The following is a 22,820-nucleotide window of genomic DNA, read 5'->3' as shown; positions in this document are numbered from 1 at the left end:
CAAATTTGATTGACGAGCGAGCTTGAGGTGGGCTCCTCCTGCAGTTGAGTGAGTGGACAAAAGGGAGAATCGCGCTTTCCGCCGTATCCGTCCAGCCGTCGTCCTTCGGCTTGTCCAGGTTGGTGTTTACTTGTTCTGTCCGCGAAGGGCTACAAGAAAAGACGACGGATGCGGAAAAGTGGAGGAGTTCAAGTTATCTCGGGGGTCGGGTCGAGCGAGAGATCGACAGGCGGATCGTTGCGGCGTCTGCAGTGATGCGGCCTTTTGTATCGGTAGGGAGCGAAGTGGAAAGGTGACGGACTCAATTTCACCGGTCGAGCTACTGCCTTCCTGCCCTCGCCTGTGGGTCTCGATCAAAAGAAAAAGAGTTTCCTCGGCAGGTTCTCAGATGAGAGCCGCGGCGCCTCTGAATCGAGAGAAGCCAGAAGCGGCGGCTGCCGGGGCATCTCGTCCGGACGCCGGCCGTCTCTGCTCCCGCGACCCGAGTGGAAAGGAAGGAAAAGGAACGCTCGGGCCCAGTGAAGTTCCACCGGCTTTCAGCCCGCCCCTGTGCTCGTGTCCGCCGACTTCTTCTTCTGGCGCGATTCTAAGCGCAATAGAAGGCTCCGTACGAATCCAGCTTTTGTATTCTCTGGGCGTTGAATCGACGGCAAACTGGACTGGCGTGCAGTGGCTGTTTTGGAAGACCTTTTGCCTTCCTTCCGTCAGTTCCCGCACCAAAACGCGACACCACAGCTGTAGCCCGAGCGTTGCTGTGGAAAGCCGCACCCCGAACCACCAAATTGGATCACTTTTATGGGATGCCGAAAGTCAACGTTGTCCCGGTTCAGGACTCCCGCCTTGTTCCAAGCCACGACCCGTCCCCGCCGATCGAGCTTAACGGCCCAAAAAACAAAGTTTCATGCTTGTATTCAGCACGTTTTTTTGTTTTGTTTTTGTTTTTTCCACATCCCCCCAAATCGCTTTCTCCTCTTGCCTAGCAACCACCGCACTTGTCTTAGGATGGTTCCAATAATCAACCTCGCCCCCCCCCCCTTTTTTTTTTTACTGCAGTATCAGACGTGTACTTTGCGCACCGCCAGACGTGTTTTATTTTTGTTGTGTTTGCAGGTTTGAGGCACATTTCCATTCTGAAGCTGGTTGGAACTGAGCTGTCTGACATGGGCGGAGTCTTGGAACTTTACCCTTTTAATGGTAAGGACCCCGAAAAACCTCATCGACTCAAAAAAAAAAAGTTTGATCTTGGGCTGGTGAGCAGCTTTTATTTGTTGAGCTTGTGCTAATTTTCAGCTCCGCTCCCTGGTTGAGCTCTTCCGCAAAACGTATATCAATTGAAACAAAGGGATGTACGTCAGGAGTGGAACAATGTCCGATCGCGTTGGCATGATACACACTTCCGTCATTCGTCTTTTCCTCACAATCGACACACTTCCACCATCTCGGAGCGGGTTTCAGTTCTGGTGGTGAACATCCTGGAGTCTAAAATGAATTTGAACTTCTGATGGCAGCGAGCTCCGAAGTTGAGGAAAAGCCCAAAGTTGTTGGTTTTTTTTTTTTTTTTTTTTTTCTTCTTCACAATTTGGCTTGGAGGCGCCATTTTTTTTTTTTTTCTGTCAATGAGTTGAAAATTCAGCAAAGAAAAGGTCAACGTTTTCAAAGCTTTCCTTGCGAGGATGTGTGCACGGTGTTCGTTGTGTTTTTATTTCATTCATCCATCCATCTTCTTAGCTGCTTATCCTCACGAGGGTCGCGCCGGAGCCCCGAAGCTTCGAGTCTTTTTCGGCGCAATCGTTCGCAAAGGCTTCACGAGGCTTGACTCGTCCGCCGCTAACGGAAAGGAAAGTAAAAACGGAAATGGGCCGAAAACGCCACCGTGCCAATAGCGACACCTCTGGCTTGGAGAGGCAGTGCAGCACGGTCAGTGAGCGGAAGGAAGCCTTTAATGGTCATCGAGAGGGAAAAACATTTTGAAGGGGCGCTCGAGAACCTTTGGGGATTTGGTCCAATACTTGGCAATTCTCTTTGACTTGGGCTACGGCGAGTGAAAGGGGGGGAGGGGAGGGGAGGGGGAACCCTTGACGCAAGCGTTGAAATGTGAACATTGCGGAACGAACCAAAAGCTGCGGCGTTGCTTCCAGGGAGCGCGACGGTGGAACGCGAAGGCTTGTCGGCCACCCTGGTCAAGGACATGAGGAACTACTTCCAGATCAGCCCGGAGTACTTCTCCATGCTGCTGGTGGGCAAGGACGGCAACGTCAAGTCCTGGTACCCTTCGCCCATGTGGTCCATGGCCATCATCTACGACCTGGTGGACTCCATGCAGCTGCGCCGGCAGGAAATGGCCATCCAGCAGTCGCTGGGAATGCGCTGCCCCGAGGACGAGTACGGCGGCTACGGCTACCACCAGCACGGCTACCACCAGGGCTACGGCTACTAGCGGGCCGTGGTGTGTTTTTGGACGCAGGCTCGCGAGCGGTTGCTTTCGCCTGGCCTCGCCGCTTCCTTCCTTCCTTCCTTCCTTCCTTCCCTGCCTCCATCATCGCTTGGCGCCAGTTTGCAGCAGGTGAGATGAAAACGCCAAAGGAAAAAAAAAAAGAAAAGCACACATGAGCCTGCCGGGACCGAATGCGTGTTTAAAAAAAAAAAAAAAAAAAAAAATAATCCAATTTTCACTTTTCATATTAGTGACTTTTTCTTTTACATAAATCAAATACTGCTCAAATGCGTCATGCGTGTATTTATTGGACTTTTGTTGCACAGCTGCGGCATGATTGCTTTTTCAGGGTGCCATTTGGGGATTTTTATGCATTGTAATTGCTCGTTTTTCTGCTTGATACACAAGTAAAATATGACAGCAGTAGCATTGCTGGCAGGAAACATTTGTAAATGATTTCACACATTCAATAAAATTCCAATCATAACATGGACATGTATTGTTACCGTATCATAAAATGAAACTTTAGCACGTTTCACGTTTAAGGCAGGTGATCTTGTTTTGAAACGCTTTGCTCGACAGTAATCTAAAAAGAGCCGCGTAGTCAAGTATGAAGCGATTTAAAGCAAACAGTGACGATTTCGGGCGGTTCAGGATTTTCGTGGACAGTCGTACAAGTCAAATGTGAGTAGCGACATGACGTCGTTGCTTTTCTGCCCCAAAAATGTTTGCCGGCCGGCCGGCCGGCTCCCGTCATGTCACGAAATACTCCAAATCCGCCGCAGGTGTAACTACCGAGTCGGTCGGGAAGAATTGTGCTCGCGTGACACGTCAGCAAATCGGTTGCCATTTATTTTATGATTGAAATTTATCAACAGATGGACAACGTTGGGTTCCGTCCCTTTTTCAACCGATCAACGCGGACGATCGCCGGCATGCCGCAGCTTAGCGACGCTCCCCAAATACTTGCAGTACACGATCCACTCATTGTGGAATCCAATTCGCCAGTTCGGACTGTACAGACGCACGTATTGTTTTGTCAACAAAACTCATTCAAATCTTCCTCCTGCAGCTGAAGAAGTAAAAAGTATTTAAAAAAAGAAAAACCAGCAGCAGGGCTAACTGCCGCCGTGTCTGGAAATTTGTCCACGGGAAAAACAAAAGTCGACGCCGTTTCCAGAGGTCAAAAGAACAAAGAAAAGCTGGCGCGGACAGCGCAGCGCCGGCGTGACCGGGACCGGGCGCCACCTCCAGGGAGGGAAAGGGAAAGGACGCTCGCTCGCTCGCTCGCTCGCTACAAGGACGACTCTTCCGAGTCGCCGTCTGTGTTGGCCTCGGCCTCGGCCAGCGGTTCCAGCTCTTCGCCGTCCTGAAACGCAAATTGCGCCGTAGGCCGCAAAAAGGCAACTCAATCGGGCACCAATTACAAAAAAAAAAAAAAAAACATTTACTACTGCGGAATAGAATTCACAAAAATGTAAAGTTGGTTAAAAAAATAAACATCATAAACATTATTAAATATTCAATTCTGTCGTAGGCCACAAAGTCAACTTAAGACTTTTTTACCGCTTCACTACGCGCAGGCCGGGGGGGGGGGGGGGGCCGCACCCTCCAACTGCTCGTCAGCCAATCGCAGGCCACATAGGAACATTCGCTCTCACATTCACACCTACGAGCAATTTAGAGTTTCCAATTAAGAACATGAGAGCTTCACGCGGGATCGAACCGCGGGGGCCGACGCTTTACGGCCGTAGAAATGCAATCTGGAGCGACGAACACAAAACGTATACGTAGCATCATTGACTCCAGATTAAATGACCGACTTACAAAACGTTGACAGCAGCCGGACCCTCAACACGAAATCATAAAACAGAACCGAAGGACGGTTTGTTCTCCAACAAGACAAAAGGCCCAAAAAGTTCCAACCGTGAGGCAATTGGCGGGCCGCGAGCCGAGCTAGCCGACGCCACCTGGAAGCTCGCCCGTCAGGCTCCGCGTCATTCCCGTCCGAAGAAGCGTCCGGGCGCGGCTGCCCTTTGTTTACGCACTTGGGCGGCGCGTTGGCCTCCGAGCGGTCAAGACTCTGCGCCGATCCAGCCGCAGGTTCGAATCTGTATGAAAGTATTCCCGGTCCGGCGATACTGCTAATTTCTTCATCAGCTGAGGATAAATCCAAGAACTCAGCGGCGTGCGATCGAGCCTTTGTTGCGGCACGTCGGTTACGTGACGCGCAAAAATGGCAGCAGCGCCCCTGAAAATTCACAATTGTCGATAAAAATCTTCTCCAAAGACTATGAAACGAGAGAGACATTGTCAGAACGGCCTATCGGACGCACTGCATTTCCCCGTTCGAGCGCTTTCGCTTCTGCAGTCGCAGTCGCCGTCTCTCCCTTCCTTGCGACCGAAGAACGAAAGGAAAAAGGGCAAGCGGAAAGGAACAAACAGCGCCGCGCCTCTGAATGCAGTCCATTTTCCACAACTCGAGTCCTCGCGGTGGCAAAGTGTAAAGACGCCTCCCCTTACCCCTCGGGACCTCTTCAGCAGCTCCCCGTTGACGACCCGCCGCAGGCTGTACTGGAGGTCGGGCGGCGGGCTGGCGTTGTAGATGAAGATGGCCAGCAGCACGGCGGGCGCCTGCAGGAAGAAGTCCACCGACGGGCGGAAGCCGAAGAGGACCGGCGAGAGGGCGGCCACCAGGACCGCGGTGATCTGGCCGCTCAGCACGTGGAACATGTTGTCCCGGAATTTCAAGATGAAAGCCACCGACAGACCCAGGCTGGCTGCGTGCGAGGTGGACAGCAGAGAGTCGCCACAGACGGGGCCGGCTGACCGTCTTCAAGCGACGCGCCGAGGCCCGCGGGGGCCCCCTCGCGTGCCTGTGAAACTCGGCTTCCTTCTTCTATTTCATTGCACATATTTCACCTGCGTTTTGGTGAGGCTGCAACGCATCGACGACGTTTCTTTCCGTTGTCAATGGGGAAAGACGCCAGGCGGCGTCAAATTTAAAAAAAAAACAAAAAACAAACAAACCCTAACCCTGTGTCATTAGATTTGGCAAAAATGCGACGTTTAAATTGGATATCGTTTGAATCCACTCTCGTGGATTTACATAATCATGGAACCGAGAAGTCCAATCACGCGTTCACCACCACGTTTTGAAATCAAAGGCTGCAATTAAAAAAATAGCCGCATTAGACCTGACGAAAGTTTCCGATCGGATCGCGTTTGTTCCCTTTCGGCCGCGCATTTGTACAAACGCAAAGGAAAAGCGGCGGGCCCACTGACCCGTGACGAGGACCAGCGCCGCCGAGTAGACGTTGTGGCCGTAGAAGACGCCGCAGTGGGCGACCAGGCCGCGGGACTCGGGTCCGCCGGCCAGCGTCAGGACGTTGAACAGCAGCCCGAAGGCGTACCTGCCGCCCACGGCACAAAGACAAAAAAAAAAAAAAAAAAAAAAAAAAAAGCACAGCGCCGACGTCAAAACCTTCGGAAACGGCGTCCCGTCCGAGAAGGGATCCGAAAACATTGGCGCTCGGGCCCCACGTCCTTCGCCGCGTTTGCTTTGGACTAGTTGAACCGAGTCAGTCCATCTCGGAACCCGATTTCGGACTCCTCGAGCTTTTCGCATTCTTAGGACGGAAACCGTTCAGCCATTTGTAGACCGGCACAGAACTTGAAATTTTGTCTATTCGAAAAAAAGCGACAAAACGAGCTCACAGTTTGCTGTTCTGGACGAAGATGCTCTCCGTCAGCTGCTCGCCGTCCTTCAGGATCTTCTCGTTGTAAACGTTGGCCGCGGCCGACACGAAGCACTGCAGCAGCAGCAGGACGTGGCCCGCCCCGAACCGGCGGAGCCTTCCCGGCGGGGCGTCACGCCGGCCCGGCGGCCCGTCGGCGCTGGGGAAGGGGCGCGAGAGGGACAGGCTCTTTGCCCATGTTGGATTTCCGCAAACAACCAATTCAGATTTTTGGAAAATGAAAACTACGCCACCTGCTGTTCCTCATCTGCTGCAGCAGCTCCGCGTACAGCAGGCAGGAGTTGGTCGGCGCCGTCAGCGGGCTCCGGCGGACTCCCGACGCCGGCGCCGCGCCGCCGGACCCCGTGCTCAAAGAGACGATGGACAGGAAGAGGATGACCAACGCCGCCCACTGCACCCAGGACAGGCGCCTCCTGGTGGTCGAGGAGACAAGTCACATTGAATTCTGCAATATGACACATTTCCCCCCCCCAAAATATACATAAAAATCATTGAGCCATCCATTTTCCAAATTGCTTTTTTTGTCTTCTTCACAAAAATAGTAAAATGGCAAAACAGCGCCGATGACGCCCAATCAAAATCTGGCCAGGCCCGACGATAGCAAAAGACAAACCCGCTTATCCTCATGATATTGTTTTTATAGTATTATTTTTGTATCTCGAGGCTAAACTGCCTGCGATTGGCTGGGGCGGGCTCCCCGCGGCCCTTGTGAGGATAGGCGGATAAGCCCAGATGATATTGTGCGAGTCCAAGCCGGTCCACTCTTGAAGCCGAATGTGCGAGTTTTTGACAAAAACCCCAAAGCCTCCACGCGAGGCTGAGGAGCGGGCGACGAACGACGGGCGACGGGCTTACTTGAGGACCAGTCGGAAGAGGACAGCCGTAGTGAGGATGACAAAGTTGGAGGACAGGACGGCCATGGCCTGAGGAGCACAACAACAACACACTAATCCGGGCCCAGCACAGAGAAAAATGGATCACGTGTTCCTCTGAAGATTATAGGCAAAAAAAAAAAAGCTGCCGGGAACAAATGTCGGTTTTTTTCAAGTGTCACATTTAAGCAAGAGAGACGTGTACGTCCCGCCACCGGAAAGTCTCTGGGCGAGGCGCCTAATAACGGGCTTTGCCTACGAGGGGCCGCGGGCGCGGAAGGGCAGCCGCGCTTTGTGGGGTCAACACATCACGCGTGACCAGTGTCTACAAAAGCTCGACAATTATTATTATTAGTGAAGTTTCATCCGTCGGACACGGCCTGAAAAATACAAGAGCCAGGAACCGAGGCGGAACCTTTTCAAGACAGGATCCACTTACGGGCTGCAGGTAGGTCATCACGTAGAAAATGATGAGGTTGTCCAGAAAGTAGAGGAAGGCGGGGACGGCCCACTTCAAGGAGGCCACCAGGGTCCGGGCGGAAGGGCGGCTCGCGTCTCGGCAGGAGCGGCCCTCTGAGACCACACACACACACAGAGTCCGCGTACCAAATTCTCAAAACCGCGTTCGGGCCCTCGTCCGCGTTTACCTCGGATAAAAACCCGCAGCGACATCAGCAGGCAGAAGAGCAGCTTGAGCGCCTCCGCCAGCATGTTGACGGAGGCCGGGAGGAAGTCGTATTTGTTGTCTGCGCAAAGACCGCCGACGACACGTCAGATGGCTCCCGTCGCGTACGGCGCCGCGACGCCGTCCCCTCACCTGCGTTGGCGGAGAATTTCAGCAGCAGGATCCGACCGGTGCCCAGAGCCACAAAACTGCTGCCCAGGGCCAGCGTGTACGCCGACGAGCGCGAGCAGCGCCGCTGCCGCGCCATCCCGACTGCAGACGCAAATAAAAAGAAAAAAAGGGGTCGGCTTCGCTGTGGTCCAAATATTCAGCGGCTAACAGCGGAAGATTACGCTGCGTTTGCCCGCTTTGACGTGAGAAAAACGTTCAACAAAAAATGTCATCCAAGCTGAAATCTTTCGGAGATTGGCTCGGAAGAACCGAAAGACTTGGATTAGCATTAGCATCAATCTTCCACGGTGGGTGCTGTGAAAAAGTACCGCCCCCCCCCCCCCCCCCCCGCAATTCTTACATTCTTGCCACGCTTTACTCTTTAAGATCGCGGAAAGAATCCAAATACACCCCGAGGGAACTCAAAAGTGATGTTTTTAGACTACTCTATTCAAAGTAACTTGGCCTCCCTCGTGTGGACAAGTTACGGGCCCCTAAGCCGAAGAACTGAACAGCAGCAAGAAGCGAAACAAGCGACTTTCGCGTCTCTGCGGAGATATTTTGGCCCGCTCGGCTTTTCAGGCACCGACGGGCTTGGGATTTGAACCCGAGTCCCCAGAACTGCGAGGCGGCTGTGGAGACAACTAACTGACGGTCGCCTTTACGTCAGTTGCCTTTTTCCGCACGTCAACGTACAAAGCTGATGGGCCTCCAGTTGGACCTCACGGCATCCCAAGGACCTTCTGCCAGACGTAAACATTCAACCACAGTAGAATCTTTCGAGCCTAACCAAATCCGTCCATTTTCAGCAAAAAGGTGCAAAAAAAAGTGGACTCTGGCTTCGCAGGGGATTTAACTGATGAGGATGCGGAGAAAATAAACGCTGTGAAATAATCCTTCCAAAACGAAACGTCACGATCTCAGCCACTTTATACGGCAAGTTACCAAATCCAGCGACAGCGCAACTTACGAGCGTCGCTCGTAGCGAAGAATTCAGGTCACGAAAGGCCTCCTGGGAAAAAAAAGATTGTCTCTAGTTACGAAGCAAATTCACGATACGAAATGAAAAACCAGGCGCCGGATTCCCCAAATTCCTGCGGATGTCATCGTGGAGCCGCTCTCCCGTTGGCTGTCGCTGTAGCCTCTTCCCGGCGTCACCCTTTCCCCACGATGCTTTTCGTTCCCCCCGGACACTCGACTGTCGCCAAATCCCGCTAGCGCTGTCACAAGCTAACAGACTTTGGCACAAACAGAAAAGCACAACGTTTTCGTTTTGTGGGGTTTTTTTTTTTTTTTTTTTTTCGCTGGTCCTCCCAATGTTGACCATAGTTTTCGGGACCACTGACGGTAAATATAATCCCGGGAAGCCCAACAAAAGAATCTCATTCGATTGATGGCAAAATGTATGAGAAGCCACATCTTTTGCTGCTGAGGCTGTAGATATTTTCGATTAAAACTTCTCTAGATCAAAAAGCTTACAAGAACACACTTGCAGAAGTTCCATCCTGTGTCCCGCCTCTCTCATTCTCCTTCCAAATGTGCTGCACTTTTACTTGTCAACGTTGATGCGACCTTTGTTTGCTCCTGATAGAAAGTTAGTTTTTAAACAACAACAACAGCAGCAGCAGCAGCAGCAGCAGCAGCAAAAGAATTCGATGTCTGTCAAGCGGCGTGCAAAACATAAAAGCCTCGTTGTGGTGTAAAAAGCCAACAGATGAATGTCAAATTCGAATAACAGCTGCCTCTCGCTTCGGCCGGCCAGCCAGCCAGCAATCAAACGCCGCAGGAAAAAAAAGGGCCAAATAACTTTTTTTAATGATGCCTTACTGAGGACATGAGATGACATGACCTCATCATAACCCTTCGAGGTGAGACGCACCTGTTTTCACGCAATTCAGGTTCGCCTCATCTTGGACTTCCAGGCAGGACCTTTAGAGCGACGTCGCAAATCCAGAGTTGCTTCCTGGTAGATCCGCGCAGGCGCAGTAGACCCGTCTTCTTCTTCTTCTTCGTCGTCGTCTTCGTCGTCGTCTTCTTCTCTTGCGCCCTCTGTGGCAGCGGCGGCAAGGAGGGCGAGGCGGTCGCGACGCCGCTTCCGTTCGTACGCGGAGGCCGGCGACGTTTTTGTAGCCAGTACGCGACAAAAAAATTGATGTTGTCGGAAAAGCCAACAAAGTACAAAATCCAACAGACGAATCCATTTTGTTGTGTGACAGCAGCAGGTGCTGTTAAAAGTACGAAACGTGTTGGATCAAGTGAGAAAAGCACGACAAATAAAAGAGGCAGGAAAAACTTGGAAGTTTCAGTCGAGTCAAACGTTTGGAAGTGTCCACATATAGTCATTGCTTCACCTGTCTTGCGTCCCCCTCTCTGGACCGGATAGAATTTTGCGGAGAGAAAAATCGGATACTTTCAGGAAATGAATTTTCAATTGTATTAAACCTGTTGCAAATTTGCAACCCCTGACGGCACATTCAGATTGCAGCGTGACGTCACTTTTTTTCTTTTTTTTTTTTTTTTGACCCAAACATCAACGTGGTGACATATTGGAGGCACGCGTGTACACCATGCAAGAATATGCGGTGCAGAGTTCATTGCTCTGGTGCGTGCGCATCCGGGAGAGATAAAAGTTCCCGCTGGACGCTTCGCGTGTCTCACACACACACACACACACGCGCGCATAAAAACAAAACCCCAAAAACCATCCGGGATACTTTTGGAAGATTGCAGACCGACTCGCTTTCGGGAGGCTCACGCGCAGACATGAGGCTTTGCGTCCGGACCGCAGGCGGGGGTCCCCTCGCCCTTCTCCTGCCGGCTCTTCTGGTCCACGTTGGAGCCGACCAGCGGGACGCGGCCAGGAAAAGACAGTACCACATCGCTGCCGTGGAGATCCACTGGAACTACGGGGGCAACGACACCCACGGGTAACAAGTGTCTGCGCTCGGTTAAAGCGCCGCGTTTTCCCATTTGAAACAACGACGAGGGGGGCGTCGTGAGAACGACGCAGTCGCGACGCGGGTTCAAGCTCAACGCTGTAGAGCAAAAGAAGTCACCTTCCGACATCGAGGAAGCGAGGATTTCTCTTTAGAAGCTCCCGTTGGACGCTCGCCACTGGCTCAACGCTGCCGATGTCGAGATGCATTTCACATGTTTCAAAAACTTTCCAGATTCAAAAGGGCTGATTTCTTGAAATCTGCAATCAGCGGACTTGTGTTGTGTTGTTTCCGAATCTGAAAGAGAAAAGGTTCCAAATCTTGAAGGAGAGAGCTGGCCCCCGTTCCGACGGTTTGTTTCTGAATTACCCCCAAAGAGCTGGAGTCCACCTCCGAATGGTTATTTGCGAAGCGTTGTGAGGCCTGCTTGCTCATCAAGTCCTGCTTGCAAGCGAGGAAAACAAGACACCGTGTCCTGTTTTTGCGCGATTGCGGCTGATTCCGTTTCCATTATCTCCTGTCGACGCGACCCGGACGGCTTGACTTTTGCCGGGGACTTGAGGGTTCTGGTTTTCTTTCCTCAGGTTGGCCGGCACGTACAAGAAAGTGGTTTTCCGGGAGTACGACAAAGACTTCACACGGCCGAAGGCTCACGACCCCTCGTTAGGTAATAATCACCAACGCGATCGTCCTCAGTGTCACAAAATGGTTTCGCTGGCGAGGCGATCGCCGCGTCTTTTTCAACATCCAATCGGAGACCAGTAAAAAACACGACAAATGGTCTCTTCGGAGCTTCGCAATGGCAACTTTGTCTTCATATTACGGCCCCATTTATTATCATTATCACGTGCCACCAGTTCAGGGTGTACCCCGCCTCTGGCCCGAAGATAGCTCGCGGTGCAGGAAATGGATGGGTAGAAGTAACACTTGGGGGGAAAAAAAAACAAAAGTTGAAAATGGGATGACATTTCATATTATTATATTTATATTATTATATGATGACACCTCCGTGATACACGACAGTGTCAGCACTATGTAACCGACCACAGCATCAATACGTACGATGGAAGATTGTGACATTTTGTCCCGGCACAAACGATACAAAAGAATGGAATGGAAAGATAGGAGACATTTCATATTTCGTGTTGAATTCCACGTGACCCTCGACGCCGAAAGGCTTCAAGCGACAACACCGCTAATCCCGGAGTGCTCGGGATCGACGGCGACGCATTCATTGAGGTTTTCCCGGACCGCAGGTTTGCTGGGCCCCACGCTGAGGGCCGAGCGGGGCGACATCTTGACCGTCACGTTCCGAAACATGGCGTCGGAACCGCACAATCTCCACCCGCACGGAATTGCTTACGGGAAACATTCTGAGGGTGAGTCGACTTCCCGTTGGAGCGAACCAGCGTAGCCTGCGCGGTCACGAGGCCGGCCCAAAGTTGATCGGCGCCACGAGCGACGTTGTTTGTCTTCTTTGAAAAGATTAACCAGCCGGCCGGCGCGGGCAGACGAAGTCCAACGCGAGGCCGACTCGGCAAACACCCCAACTGGGGGCGGAGAAGGCAAATGGAACCCAAAACCTCAATGTGAGGCATTCCGGGATGATGAAAACACTGAAAAGGTTTCAGCCAAAACGAGCAAAGCCGTTCGTTGAAAAAAGGTTGACATTGTGTCACTCTGTCAGTCAGTCAGTCGTCCGGAACTTGTGTAGCATGTCAAATCTCCACAAAATCTTTCGGCTTCTGGCACCCCAAAAGGGAACCGGCCTGGCTAAAGCAAAGCAAAGCAAAGCAAAGCAAAGCAAAGCAAAGCAAAGCAAAGCAAAGCAAAACAAAACAATCATCCGTCATTTGTCCTTCAAAATCAATAGCGCCGTTATTATCTTGCACACTTGATTCAACTTTGACCTCCGGTTCCGCCGAAACCTGCGCGTAGCATGAAAAACAAGTTGTGTTCTTGCGTCTGTGCGGTCTGGAGGCCGCCCCCCTAGGTGGGGATGTCAAGGAAGCACAAATTTAACGTCTTGAACATCGTCCCGCTAAACTTTCCCCGCCACACATCATCCCAAATCAGCACCCAACGTCTGGAGCTACGCAGACTGCACAACCGCGTACGACGACGACGACGACGACAACCACGACCGTGACAATGACAACAACGACAATGACGACGACGACGGCGCCACTATCGACGATGACAACACTGATGTGACGACAACAATAATGATGACAGTGGCGACAATGACAACGGTGACGAATAAGATTACGATGACAATGACAACGCGGATAACGATGAATAATAATGACGACGACGACGACAATGAGGACGGACACAATGACGAAGATGACGACGACAGCGGTAACGATGATGATGGTGAGCAGGCTAACGTCAACAATAATGACGACGACGACGACGACGTCGACACAATGCGAACGGTGACGGCGATGATGATGACGTCGCAGGAGCGCACTACTTTGACAACACGTCGCAGAAAGAGAAGGAGGACGACGTGGTGAAACCGGGCGGCGAGCACGTCTACTCCTGGGAGGTGACGGCCGAAGTTTCGCCCCAACCCGACGACCCCGCTTGCCTGGTCTACTCGTACGTGTCCCACCTGAACCCAGTGGAGGACTTCAACTCGGGTCTCGTGGGCGCGTTGCTCATCTGCAAGAACGGTGAGAACCTTTGACCTTCCAAGGGAAGCCCGACACGCGCGGCGAGCGAGTCCTCTTCGTCTTGGGCGCAGGCAGCTCGGAGGAGCCGGCGGCGCCGGCCGGCGTCAAGCGGGAGTTGGTCCTGCTCTTTGGGGTCTTTGACGAGCGGGAGAGCATCTACAAGCCCAAAGACCGATCCTCAAACCACGTCCACTACACCGTTAACGGCTACAGCGCGGGAACGCTACCCGGTGGGTTTGAGCAGAAACCACTTCCTGTCCTGCTGCAGACCGCTCAGATAGCTTCCCTTGCCTGAGGTCATCGTAACGTCCGGGAAGGTTTCACAGAACCCGATAAACGGGAGGGACACATTGGTGATCGGTGAAAAAGTCACATTGAGGCCCATCTAAATGGCAGTCGTTCTTTTCATGTACATTTGACATTTGATGTTTTTGTTGATTGTTTGCGGGGGTTCGGGAACGGCTGCCATACAGATTGCCGGATACCCTCCAGACACCGGCGGTCGGTTCGAGAACTATCTGCGTCGTCTGGGACCGAGCGGGGGAGGGTGGCTGTCGATTTAATATTTTACCAAACAAGTACTGGTCCCAATTTTTCGGTTCCTTTTTGGGACTGGCTTGAATCAAAGCAAGTAAGAGGCAGTGCACGCTTGCTTTATTTCAGTTTATTTCACCGTTTGCTCATCGGCCGTTCATCCCACATTCGAAAAACCTGCACGCTAGCTTCGGTGTGAAAGGTTTTTTTTTTGTGTGTGTGTGTGTGTGTGTGTGTGCCCTGTGATTGGTTAAGGCCGCGTCCCGTCTCTCACCCAAAGTCAGCGATATCGGCTACAGGTCACCGGTGACTCGAGTGAGGATAAGCGCTACAGCGAACGGATCCTTGGATATTTATGCGTGACTCCCAATTGAAAAGTACGGCTTGATGCTCAAGCAAACCATATTTTCCTTGAAGGGACGTCTGCTAGCATGTACTGTGAAATGGCGTAGACCGGCTGAAAAAAATTGCATCATGAGAAACGCTTTAACGACTACCAAATACGGGCACACGTTGTCTTTTGTTTGTGGGAAAACAAAGCAACGATATTTGTGGGGTTCAGGCAACTGTCTAACTTCTGTGTATAAGTCAAAAATACTTTTAAAAGAAAAGAAATTGCCAGAATTTCCATTTGATTTGCCGTTGAATGGTTAGCATTGCCCCCCTCCTTTCCCCTCACAAACGACAGGATGTGTGATTTGTTTTCCAGGTCTGAGCGTGTGCGCCTATTCCTCGGTCAGCCTCTACCTGCTGGCCATGAGCTCCGAGCCCGAGCTGTTCTCGGTGCACGTCACCGGGCAGGTGCTACGGCACATGCGCCACAGGGTTTCGTCCCTGGGCCTCATCAGCGGCTCCTCCGCCAGCGCCGGCCTGGCGCCGGCCCACTTGGGCCGCTGGATGCTGTCCTCGCACGTGCTCAAGCACATTGAAGGTCGGTGAAGAACGGGGATGCTTTCGAAAAGGAGATTCCACTTTTGCCTTTGGACTGATTTCATAATTCTAGTTACTGCTTCATGGATGGATGGATGGATCTAGCTACCCATCGATCCATCCTTTTGTCCTTCTGACTTTCTGGTTTTTGTATCCCCGTCCCACCGTGCGGCGGTCTTTGGAGCCTTTTTCGGTTCACGGGAGCCTCCAAGCCGGGAGGCGTCTTCGGTCTGCCAACCCGCAGTTCCCGTGTCGTCCGTCTCTCGTCTTTCGTCTATCGGCACCTCTCGGGGTGGACGGCTCCCTCGGGTTGTCTTTCCTAAGATGAAGCTTGGCGTTCGCGGTGTCACGTTTTTGTTTTTTTTGCGACGTCGACTGAACTACGAAACGTGTCGCAGCGGGCATGCATGCCTTCCTGGACGTGAATCAGTGCGAGGGCGTGAAAGCGCCACGCCGGAGGATGACCCTCGATCAAAGACGCCAAAGCAGGGAGTGGAAGTACTACATCGCTGCTGAGGAGGTCATCTGGGACTACGCACCAAATATGCCGGAACACATTGACGAGTAAGACATCGGCGCTAAGTGAAGTGAAAAAGTCAATGTCAAATAAAAACGAAACAAAAGCCAGACTTCAGCGCTCTACGCGGTTTCACTTTAGACTTGGATGTAGAAGAAGGTTCATGTCTTCCAAATGTACGATTGTCTTGCATGGGTGGCACCAGTCATTATTTATCCATCTAATATTTATAGCTACAAATCCTTTACGAGAAAATACAGGAGCCAAAGTTTGATCTGAAGAAACTTTGTTTGTCTCTCTGGCTATTTGTCCGTAGGGGCTACAGGTTCCAGTACCTGCAACAGTCCTCAACCCGCATCGGCAGGAAGTACAAGAAAGCCGTGTACACGCTGTACAACGAGTCCTTCACGGAACGAATAGAGAACAAGCAGCGGAAAAGCGAGCTCGGCGTCTTGGGTCCGGTGATAAGGGCGCAAGTCAGAGACGTCATTAAGGTCAAATCCCGCCCACGTCACGTCGACTTACTTAGCGCTCACTAAGGTGGCCCCTTTGACAGATTGTATTCAAGAACATGGCCTCCAGGCCGTACAGCATCTACCCACACGGGCTGACGATAGAAAAGTCCGAAGAGGGCGTCAACTACCCGGAAGGAGGTAACGCGTCTCCCTTCGCACTTGTTGCCCAATGACTGCAATGCCGACGGGTCGGGCGTTGACCAGGCAACAAGACGCACGCCGTCCAGCCGGGCGAGACCTACACGTACGTTTGGCGAGTGGCCGAGGAGGACGGGCCTCTGAAAGGACACTCCAGGTGTCTGACGCGGATGTACCACAGCGCCGTCGATACGCCTCGCGACATAGCCTCGGGTCTGATCGGACCCCTCCTCATCTGCAAGAGTCACTCGCTCAACGTCAGGAATGTACAGGTAAACCCCCCCCCCCCCCCCCGTCCAGGAAGACAAACCTGTCACTTTACAGGGAAATTTCTCCGTCTAACTTGACGAGCAGACGGCGGAAACCCTGAAACCCTTTGAGACTGACCTTCATCAATGTAACTGAACGGAAATGAGCTTCACTGGACCTTCGGGAGAAACGTTAACTCGAGGAAAGGTCCCCAAAGTCAGGGGTTAAGCGGGTTCCTACAATGACGCAACATTTTGACACCATGTCGCAGAGAAGGGGGCTCAAAACAGCCCGTCCAGATCAGAGACCACAGTATTGACCCCAGTAGTTGACAGAGAGTTAGTTTTGGAAATAGTCGCCCATTTGATTGCAGCGTTTGAGATCTGACGTGGTCTCCCAGAGAGGAGTTGGCACGTTCTCCATTTTCTGTGTGCATTCCGGACAAAAACAGAAGCTTCATTCCCCACCCGGTTCCATTGGCGATTTGCACACAGTGCACCGGTCCCCGTGGCTTTATCCAGTTTAAATGAAAAAGAAAATGCTCAGGATGTTGAGGTACTCTTCAGTTTCGTTTAGAAGCTAACATTTTTACAAACGATTTGTGTGGAACAGGTCAAATCAGACAAGGAGCAGCAGGCCATGTTTGCTGTGTTCGACGAAAACAAGAGCTGGTACCTGGATGACAACATTAGGCAGTTCTGCGATCGGTCCCGGGTCAACAAGGCGGACCCCGACTTCCACAAGTCCAACGTTATGCACAGTACGTCGAACTAATCCGACTGAGTTTTTGCACGCTCGTCGTTGAGCCACGTTTGCGTGCCAACAGCTGTCAACGGCTACGTGTACGAGAGCGGACCGGTCTTGGGCTTCTGCAAAGGCGAAGTGGCAACATGGCACGTGTCCAGCGTGGGCGCACAGGACTACATTCAGACGGCGACAGTCTACGGCCACACGTTTGAACTGAATAACCGCATGGAAGATATCCTCAGCCTCTACCCCATGACTGGCGAGACCATTACGATGAACATGGAAAACATCGGTCTTTGAACAACAACAACTCTTTCATTCTGTGTCAAAATTGAGACTGACTTTATTCCTCCCTTTCTGACCAGGTGTTTGGCTTCTGACGTCACTCCATTCCCATCAAACAAGCAAAGGAATGCACCTGAAGTTCCAGGATGTCGAGTGCTTCCGGGACCACCACTATGAGTACAGCGACTATGATGAGCCTGGAAAAATGGAGTTTAATTTGTGGAACCCCTCTACTCGGAACGAAATTTTGAATAAGAAGGAGGAGGAAATGAAGAAGCCAAAAGAGCCCGCCGCGGCTACAACGGCCATTGATGACTACACAGAGATGTTTGCCAATGAATTGGGCTTAAGGTCACTGACGAATCAAGCTCCAGCGGGCAGCGTGGAGCAGCTGGACTTGTCTTTCCTCGACTACGACGCTGTCGACGTCCGAGACGGAAAAGCTACAATAAGGACAAAAAACCCCACACGCGCTACTCTAAGCGCGTCGCGAGATCAAGGCCCAAAAGCCAGCGGTTGCGGGTTGGCTTCAAGTCTCCGTGATGACGGCGCGTCGAAGATGCACGAAACAGGCGTTCACAACAGAACAGCTTCATCAAGGTTTGGGAACGTGCCAAACCATGCCACCGGTCAGACTGAAACAACAGACGCTGCAAAAGGAAACGCGACCTTAACAAGCGACAATCAGACCTTGATGGCCTTGGAGGGGAAACCCGAAGAAAGACTGACACAAAGGGATGCGTTTCCCGATTTTGACACGGGCAACGTTCGCAACCTGGACAACCACAGCAGGACTGTGCTTGCTACTGCCCGGACAGATAACACAACCAGTCCCCGTGAATACGGGCGTCGGACGGAGTCAACCGAATCCGAGTCGCCAGAGGGAGCCAAATATGTGCTTGAGCAGTCAAAAGGTACACCCCCCGTGAACAAGACTCCAATATCAGATATCTTGAATCCCAGCTCAGAAATTTTCAGTGATTCCAAAAGCAGTGAGGAAGTGTTTATATACCTCAAACAAAACCACACGGAGGTGATTAAATCCACCACCGTGAAGACAGAGGGTCACAACTGGACTTACGACGGAACTCATGAAAAAGTACCAATGGATATTCCAGACAATATGGCGAAATACATGAAGAAGGAAACCCCAGGGGCCAAAAAGATACCCAAGATCAAGAGGGTGAACTTTCGACAGAAGCCTCAGAAGGGCCTGGGCGTGAAAACCAGGAAGAGAAAGGTATACAAGCCGGAGGTCACCAGCGGTTTACCCCTCTCTCCTCGTGGATTCAACCCTCACGTGTCCCCGAGAGGCTCACGGCCCGCTTCGCCGAAAGCCATCTCAGATGAGGAGGAGCTCATTAACATGCCTGTGGTCATCGGTGTGCCCCGGCCCGATTTCAGCGACTACGAGTTTTATGTTCCGGGCGAAGAGCCTGACCATTTATCCTTAGACAGGCAGGATTTGAGGGCAGATGAATACGAGTATGTGAACTACAAAGACCCCTACACCAGTCATCAAGACATCAAGAACTTCAACATCGAGGAGACCAATAAATACTACTTAAAGCACTCAGGGCCCAATTTCAAGATGTACTTCATCGCTGCAGAGGAGGTCGAGTGGGACTACGCGGGCAACGGGCAGAGGTAAGGTCAGAAATTGCCACAAAACCTGCAACGAGAGTGACAAGATGAAAGGTGCAATCTATCGCAACAGAAGGCGGGAAAGGTTACACCAAAGCAGACGTAACACCAAGTTCAAGAAGGTGGTATTCCGCGGTTACACGGATGGGCTCTTCAGAACTCCTGAAATCCGAGGCGAGAAGGAAGAGCATCTCGGTGTCCTTGGGCCCGTCATCAAGGCGGAGCACGGGCAAAGCATCATGGTGAGCGTCGGTGAAGTCCATCTGTTTGCCCTTGCGATGCATCTGCCAAAGCTGCGCTACTCTGTTTCTAGGTGGTGTTCAAGAACAAAGCCAAACGCCCTTTCTCCTTACACCCGAACGGGGTAACCTATACCAAGTGGACAGAAGGCCTGTCCTACGAGGACAGCTCCAAGCCCTGGTACAGAGATGATAACGAGGTTCCACCCAATGGCAACTTCACGTATATCTGGAAGGTCCCCCGAAAGCCTGCACACAGGCCCGACGAGCCTCACTGTCAGACTTGGACCTACTATTCTGGTGTTAATCCCGTGAGTCGCTCACACCGTCGATCTGTCTTGCAGGAACAGGTCGCTGCTTGTGGAGTGGACATGGATTCCCACTCAGTGTTTGTAGCTTTGAATGTGAATCGTCGTCTGTTGTCAACGGCAAAGACGGGCGAACAATCCGAGGTCTTTCGCCTCCACTAAGAGCCGCGTTAGCCGACGGAGAAGTCGGACAAGATGGACGGACGGACGGACGGACGGACGGACGGATGCACGTACATGACGCGGTTGTTTCAACGTACAATATTTCTCTTTAGGAAAAGGACATCCACTCCGGCTTGATCGGACCTCTGCTGGTGTGTCCGGAGGGCACGATTCAGAATGTGACAAACGCAAGAGAGTTCACGTTGCTCTTCATGACCTTTGACGAGTCGCAGAGTTGGTACTACGAGGAGAACCGCGAGCTCATGCAGCAGAAAAGACGAAGAGGAAGTCCGGAGCCTATCCTCAAAGAAAACCTCCTGTTCCATTGTAATCACGAAGTGCACCATAGGATGATCGCTCCATCATTTTTTTTATCTTCAGATTGACGAGAACATTACAAGTAACGGTACGATGTTTTGACAGCTATCAACGGCATCACGTATAACCTTAAGGGGCTGAGGATGTATACCAACCAGCTGGTCCGCTGGCACCTGGTCAACATGGGTTCTCCCAAAGACTTCCAGAGCATCCACTTCCACGGACAGACATTCCTCCACACGACGACCACCAGCAACAGACACGCCGTCTACCCGCTGCTTCCTGGTACGCAACGACACGGTTCTCGCTAAGCCGCACGAGTTGAATGATGACTGCTATGTTCAGGAAGTTTCGCTACCCTGGAGATGTATCCTTCCAAGCCTGGCCTATGGCTGCTGGAGACAGAAGTTGGCTTCAACCAGCAGCGAGGGATGCAGACACTCTTCTTAGTCCTCGATAGCGGTACCAACTACTCAACAAAGCCAACCGTGTACTGAATTCTGTTAGTATAGCGTATCGTGACCTCGGTTCTCGCACGTGTTCTCCAAGACTGCTACCACCCGCTGGGTTTGCAATCGGGCAGCGTGAAAGATGAGCAGATCACAGCCAACAACACTCGAGGTAGTCACAGAGCCAACAGCCGTCTCGGTTAGACGTGCAAAGAATGACGGGGTGGCACATTTGCACTCTTAACTTTGAAGGATACTGGGAGCCACATCTCGCCCGGTTGAACAATCAAGGCAAATACAACGCTTGGAGCACAGATCAGAGCAACAGCTTTATTCAGGTTTGTCCAAACCGGTGTGATCCAGGCAACGCAAAAAAAAAAAAAAAAAAACGTCTGACGTCCGACCTCTCCTCCGCCGGGACGTAGGTGGACTTTCAGCGTCCCGTGGTGATCAGCCAGGTGGCCACGCAAGGAGCCAAACAGCTCTTCCAATCCCAGTTTGTCACAAATTTCTCCATTTCCTACAGCAACGACCGCAGGAGATGGACCCTCTACAAGGGGGACAGCGTCTACCCGATCAAGGTTGGGAGGGTTTGGGACGCGACACTATTGTTCATTGGGCATTTGAACCACGACGTCCGGTACTTCCGGGTGGCAAAAGCCAGAGCGGTGCTCTCTGGTGCCAACGCTTCAAATGTTACTTGACCAAGGAAGAGCGACTGGAAAACTGGGGTACACCACTTCAGTTGAAGGATGATTTGCCGCTTGGCGTTGAACACGGCGGCCATAATTTACATTTCAACGCGTCAACAAATGCCAGCTGTTGTCGTGACCGCTGCTTAAATGTGTGAGCTTTTGCACATCGAAAAACTGAAAAATGTTGAGACAGCCCCCGGCCACAACAAGTCTTTTTCATCGTTTCGGTTCAGGTCGGCAGCAGTCACTCTCTTTAGTGCCACCCGGAAGTACCGCGGTGCCTGTCTGTTGCTTACCCGCGCGAGTACAAAACACTCTGGTCGCAAAATAGCGGCGAGATTGCTGTGTCGGCAGGTGTTTACTGGGAACCGGGAGGCTTACGTGACGAAAACCAACAGCTTTTCCCCGCCGGTGATCGCACGCTTCATTCGGCTCCACCCCGTCCACTGGTACAACGTGGCCACGGTGCGCATGGAGTATTACGGCTGCGAGCTCGACGGTAAGTTTCTGCGACACGTCGGGATTCGAGTGAGGTGACGTTGACATTCGGCTTCCTCTTTGCCAGGCTGCTCGGTGCCCGTCGGGATGGAGAACGGACTGATCGAGGACCATCGCATCACGGCCAGTTCTGTGAACTCCAACTGGTACTTTGGACCCTGGAGTCCCTCCTTCGCTCGCCTCAACAAGCAGGGAGCTGTCAACGCCTGGCAAGCTAAGGTAGGGGACGTGGGAAACTCCGTGACCTGGAACTGAACTGCGAGACCCGATTTGCCTGCGTTCGTGCAGTATCGAGACATGAAGCAGTGGCTTCAGATAGAGCTGGCAGACGTCATGAAGATCACAGGGATTATCACTCAAGGAGCCAAGTCGCTGGGGAAAGAGATGTACGTATCGTCGTACACGCTCAAGTACAGCGACAACGGAATCCACTGGCACGACTACACGGAGGACGACGACCGACCAACTAAGGTACTTCACGCTGGTCTCGGCGGATGAAGACCAGGGACGGGTTTCGCTTGAGGACCCTTGGCTTGGCCTGAGCCCGTGACTTTGAAACGTGATGACATATTTGTGACCTTGAAAAAGACCATTCATTCGGTGGGTGGGCAACCCAAGGTGAGATGAGACTAACCCTCGGTCAGAATTGACATTATTATCATTGTTAAATCTGGCACGTTCAAAGGACCGGGGGTTGAAATCCCAACCCTGCCGGTTCGGAAACCCCCAGGCAATTTAGCACCTCGGGTGATCGGGCCAGGCGAAACCCCTCCGCCACCATCCGTACGGTGACTGACGCCTTCCAGGAGGGGATTTCGGACAAGAAATCAAATGAAGCGATGGGATTCTAACTTGTCGCTTTCTTTGCCCAAATCCACAGATTTTCTTCGGCAACACGGACAACAACGAACACGTCAAGAATTTCATCTACCCGCCCATTTTTTCCCGCTTCGTCCGAGTCGTCCCCAGAACCTGGACGGGTTCCATCACGCTGCGGGTGGAGTTGTTGGGCTGCATCTTTGAGTGACGGCGACCAAGCCTTTGAGCAAATACCCCCCCCCCCCAATCCGCGTCGCTTA

General features: G+C 52.1%; 3 protein-coding genes across 15 annotated transcripts in view; 2 read left to right on the top strand and 1 right to left on the bottom strand.

Annotated features, from left to right (window-relative positions):
- The window catches only part of ccdc80 (coiled-coil domain containing 80), a 56,159-nt gene extending 53,722 nt beyond the window's left edge, over nucleotides 1–2,437 (top strand). The window contains 2 exon segments of the mRNA XM_061823812.1: nucleotides 1,111–1,194; nucleotides 2,139–2,437. Of these exon segments, the coding sequence (XP_061679796.1) occupies nucleotides 1,111–1,194; nucleotides 2,139–2,437 (383 nt within the window).
- Nucleotides 2,410–9,934, bottom strand: slc35a5 (solute carrier family 35 member A5). 12 transcript variants are annotated; one of them, XM_061823817.1, is made up of 12 exons: nucleotides 9,779–9,877; nucleotides 8,991–9,137; nucleotides 8,870–8,911; nucleotides 7,882–8,001; nucleotides 7,712–7,810; nucleotides 7,504–7,637; nucleotides 7,048–7,115; nucleotides 6,426–6,605; nucleotides 6,152–6,331; nucleotides 5,720–6,063; nucleotides 4,958–5,214; nucleotides 3,811–4,685 (listed from the first exon to the last, which is right to left on the bottom strand). In XM_061823817.1, the coding sequence occupies exons 4-12, from the start codon at nucleotides 7,994–7,996 to the stop codon at nucleotides 4,245–4,247; spliced, it is 1,818 nt and encodes a 605-aa protein (XP_061679801.1). In that variant the 5' UTR covers nucleotides 7,997–8,001; nucleotides 8,870–8,911; nucleotides 8,991–9,137; nucleotides 9,779–9,877; the 3' UTR covers nucleotides 3,811–4,244. The 12 variants fall into 12 exon arrangements, with proteins under 12 accessions (XP_061679806.1, XP_061679807.1, XP_061679805.1 ...); XM_061823818.1 differs by having other exon boundaries at nucleotides 8,870–8,914; nucleotides 8,997–9,137; XM_061823816.1 differs by having other exon boundaries at nucleotides 8,870–9,137.
- Nucleotides 9,935–10,061: 127 nt separating this feature from the next.
- On the top strand, nucleotides 10,062–22,793 carry f5 (coagulation factor V). 2 transcript variants are annotated; one of them, XM_061823810.1, is made up of 25 exons: nucleotides 10,062–10,826; nucleotides 11,420–11,502; nucleotides 12,092–12,214; nucleotides 13,301–13,513; nucleotides 13,585–13,743; nucleotides 14,757–14,978; nucleotides 15,376–15,541; nucleotides 15,811–15,988; nucleotides 16,051–16,147; nucleotides 16,214–16,419; nucleotides 17,009–17,156; nucleotides 17,223–17,435; nucleotides 17,509–19,075; nucleotides 19,146–19,314; nucleotides 19,386–19,622; nucleotides 19,895–20,108; nucleotides 20,205–20,384; nucleotides 20,445–20,561; nucleotides 20,649–20,720; nucleotides 20,801–20,886; nucleotides 20,974–21,129; nucleotides 21,598–21,742; nucleotides 21,809–21,960; nucleotides 22,030–22,212; nucleotides 22,622–22,793. In XM_061823810.1, the coding sequence occupies exons 1-25, from the start codon at nucleotides 10,477–10,479 to the stop codon at nucleotides 22,766–22,768; spliced, it is 5,583 nt and encodes a 1,860-aa protein (XP_061679794.1). In that variant the 5' UTR covers nucleotides 10,062–10,476; the 3' UTR covers nucleotides 22,769–22,793. The 2 variants fall into 2 exon arrangements, with proteins under 2 accessions (XP_061679794.1, XP_061679795.1); XM_061823811.1 differs by lacking the exons at nucleotides 12,092–12,214; nucleotides 13,301–13,513; nucleotides 13,585–13,743.
- The last annotated feature ends 27 nt before the right edge of the window (nucleotides 22,794–22,820 follow it).

This window comes from Syngnathoides biaculeatus, chromosome 6, assembly GCF_019802595.1.
Source record: "Syngnathoides biaculeatus isolate LvHL_M chromosome 6, ASM1980259v1, whole genome shotgun sequence".
NCBI classification, from domain to species: domain Eukaryota; kingdom Metazoa; phylum Chordata; class Actinopteri; order Syngnathiformes; family Syngnathidae; genus Syngnathoides; species Syngnathoides biaculeatus.
Note: the sequence above shows the minus strand (reverse complement) of the source record. Positions and strands in the feature narration are given on the sequence as shown.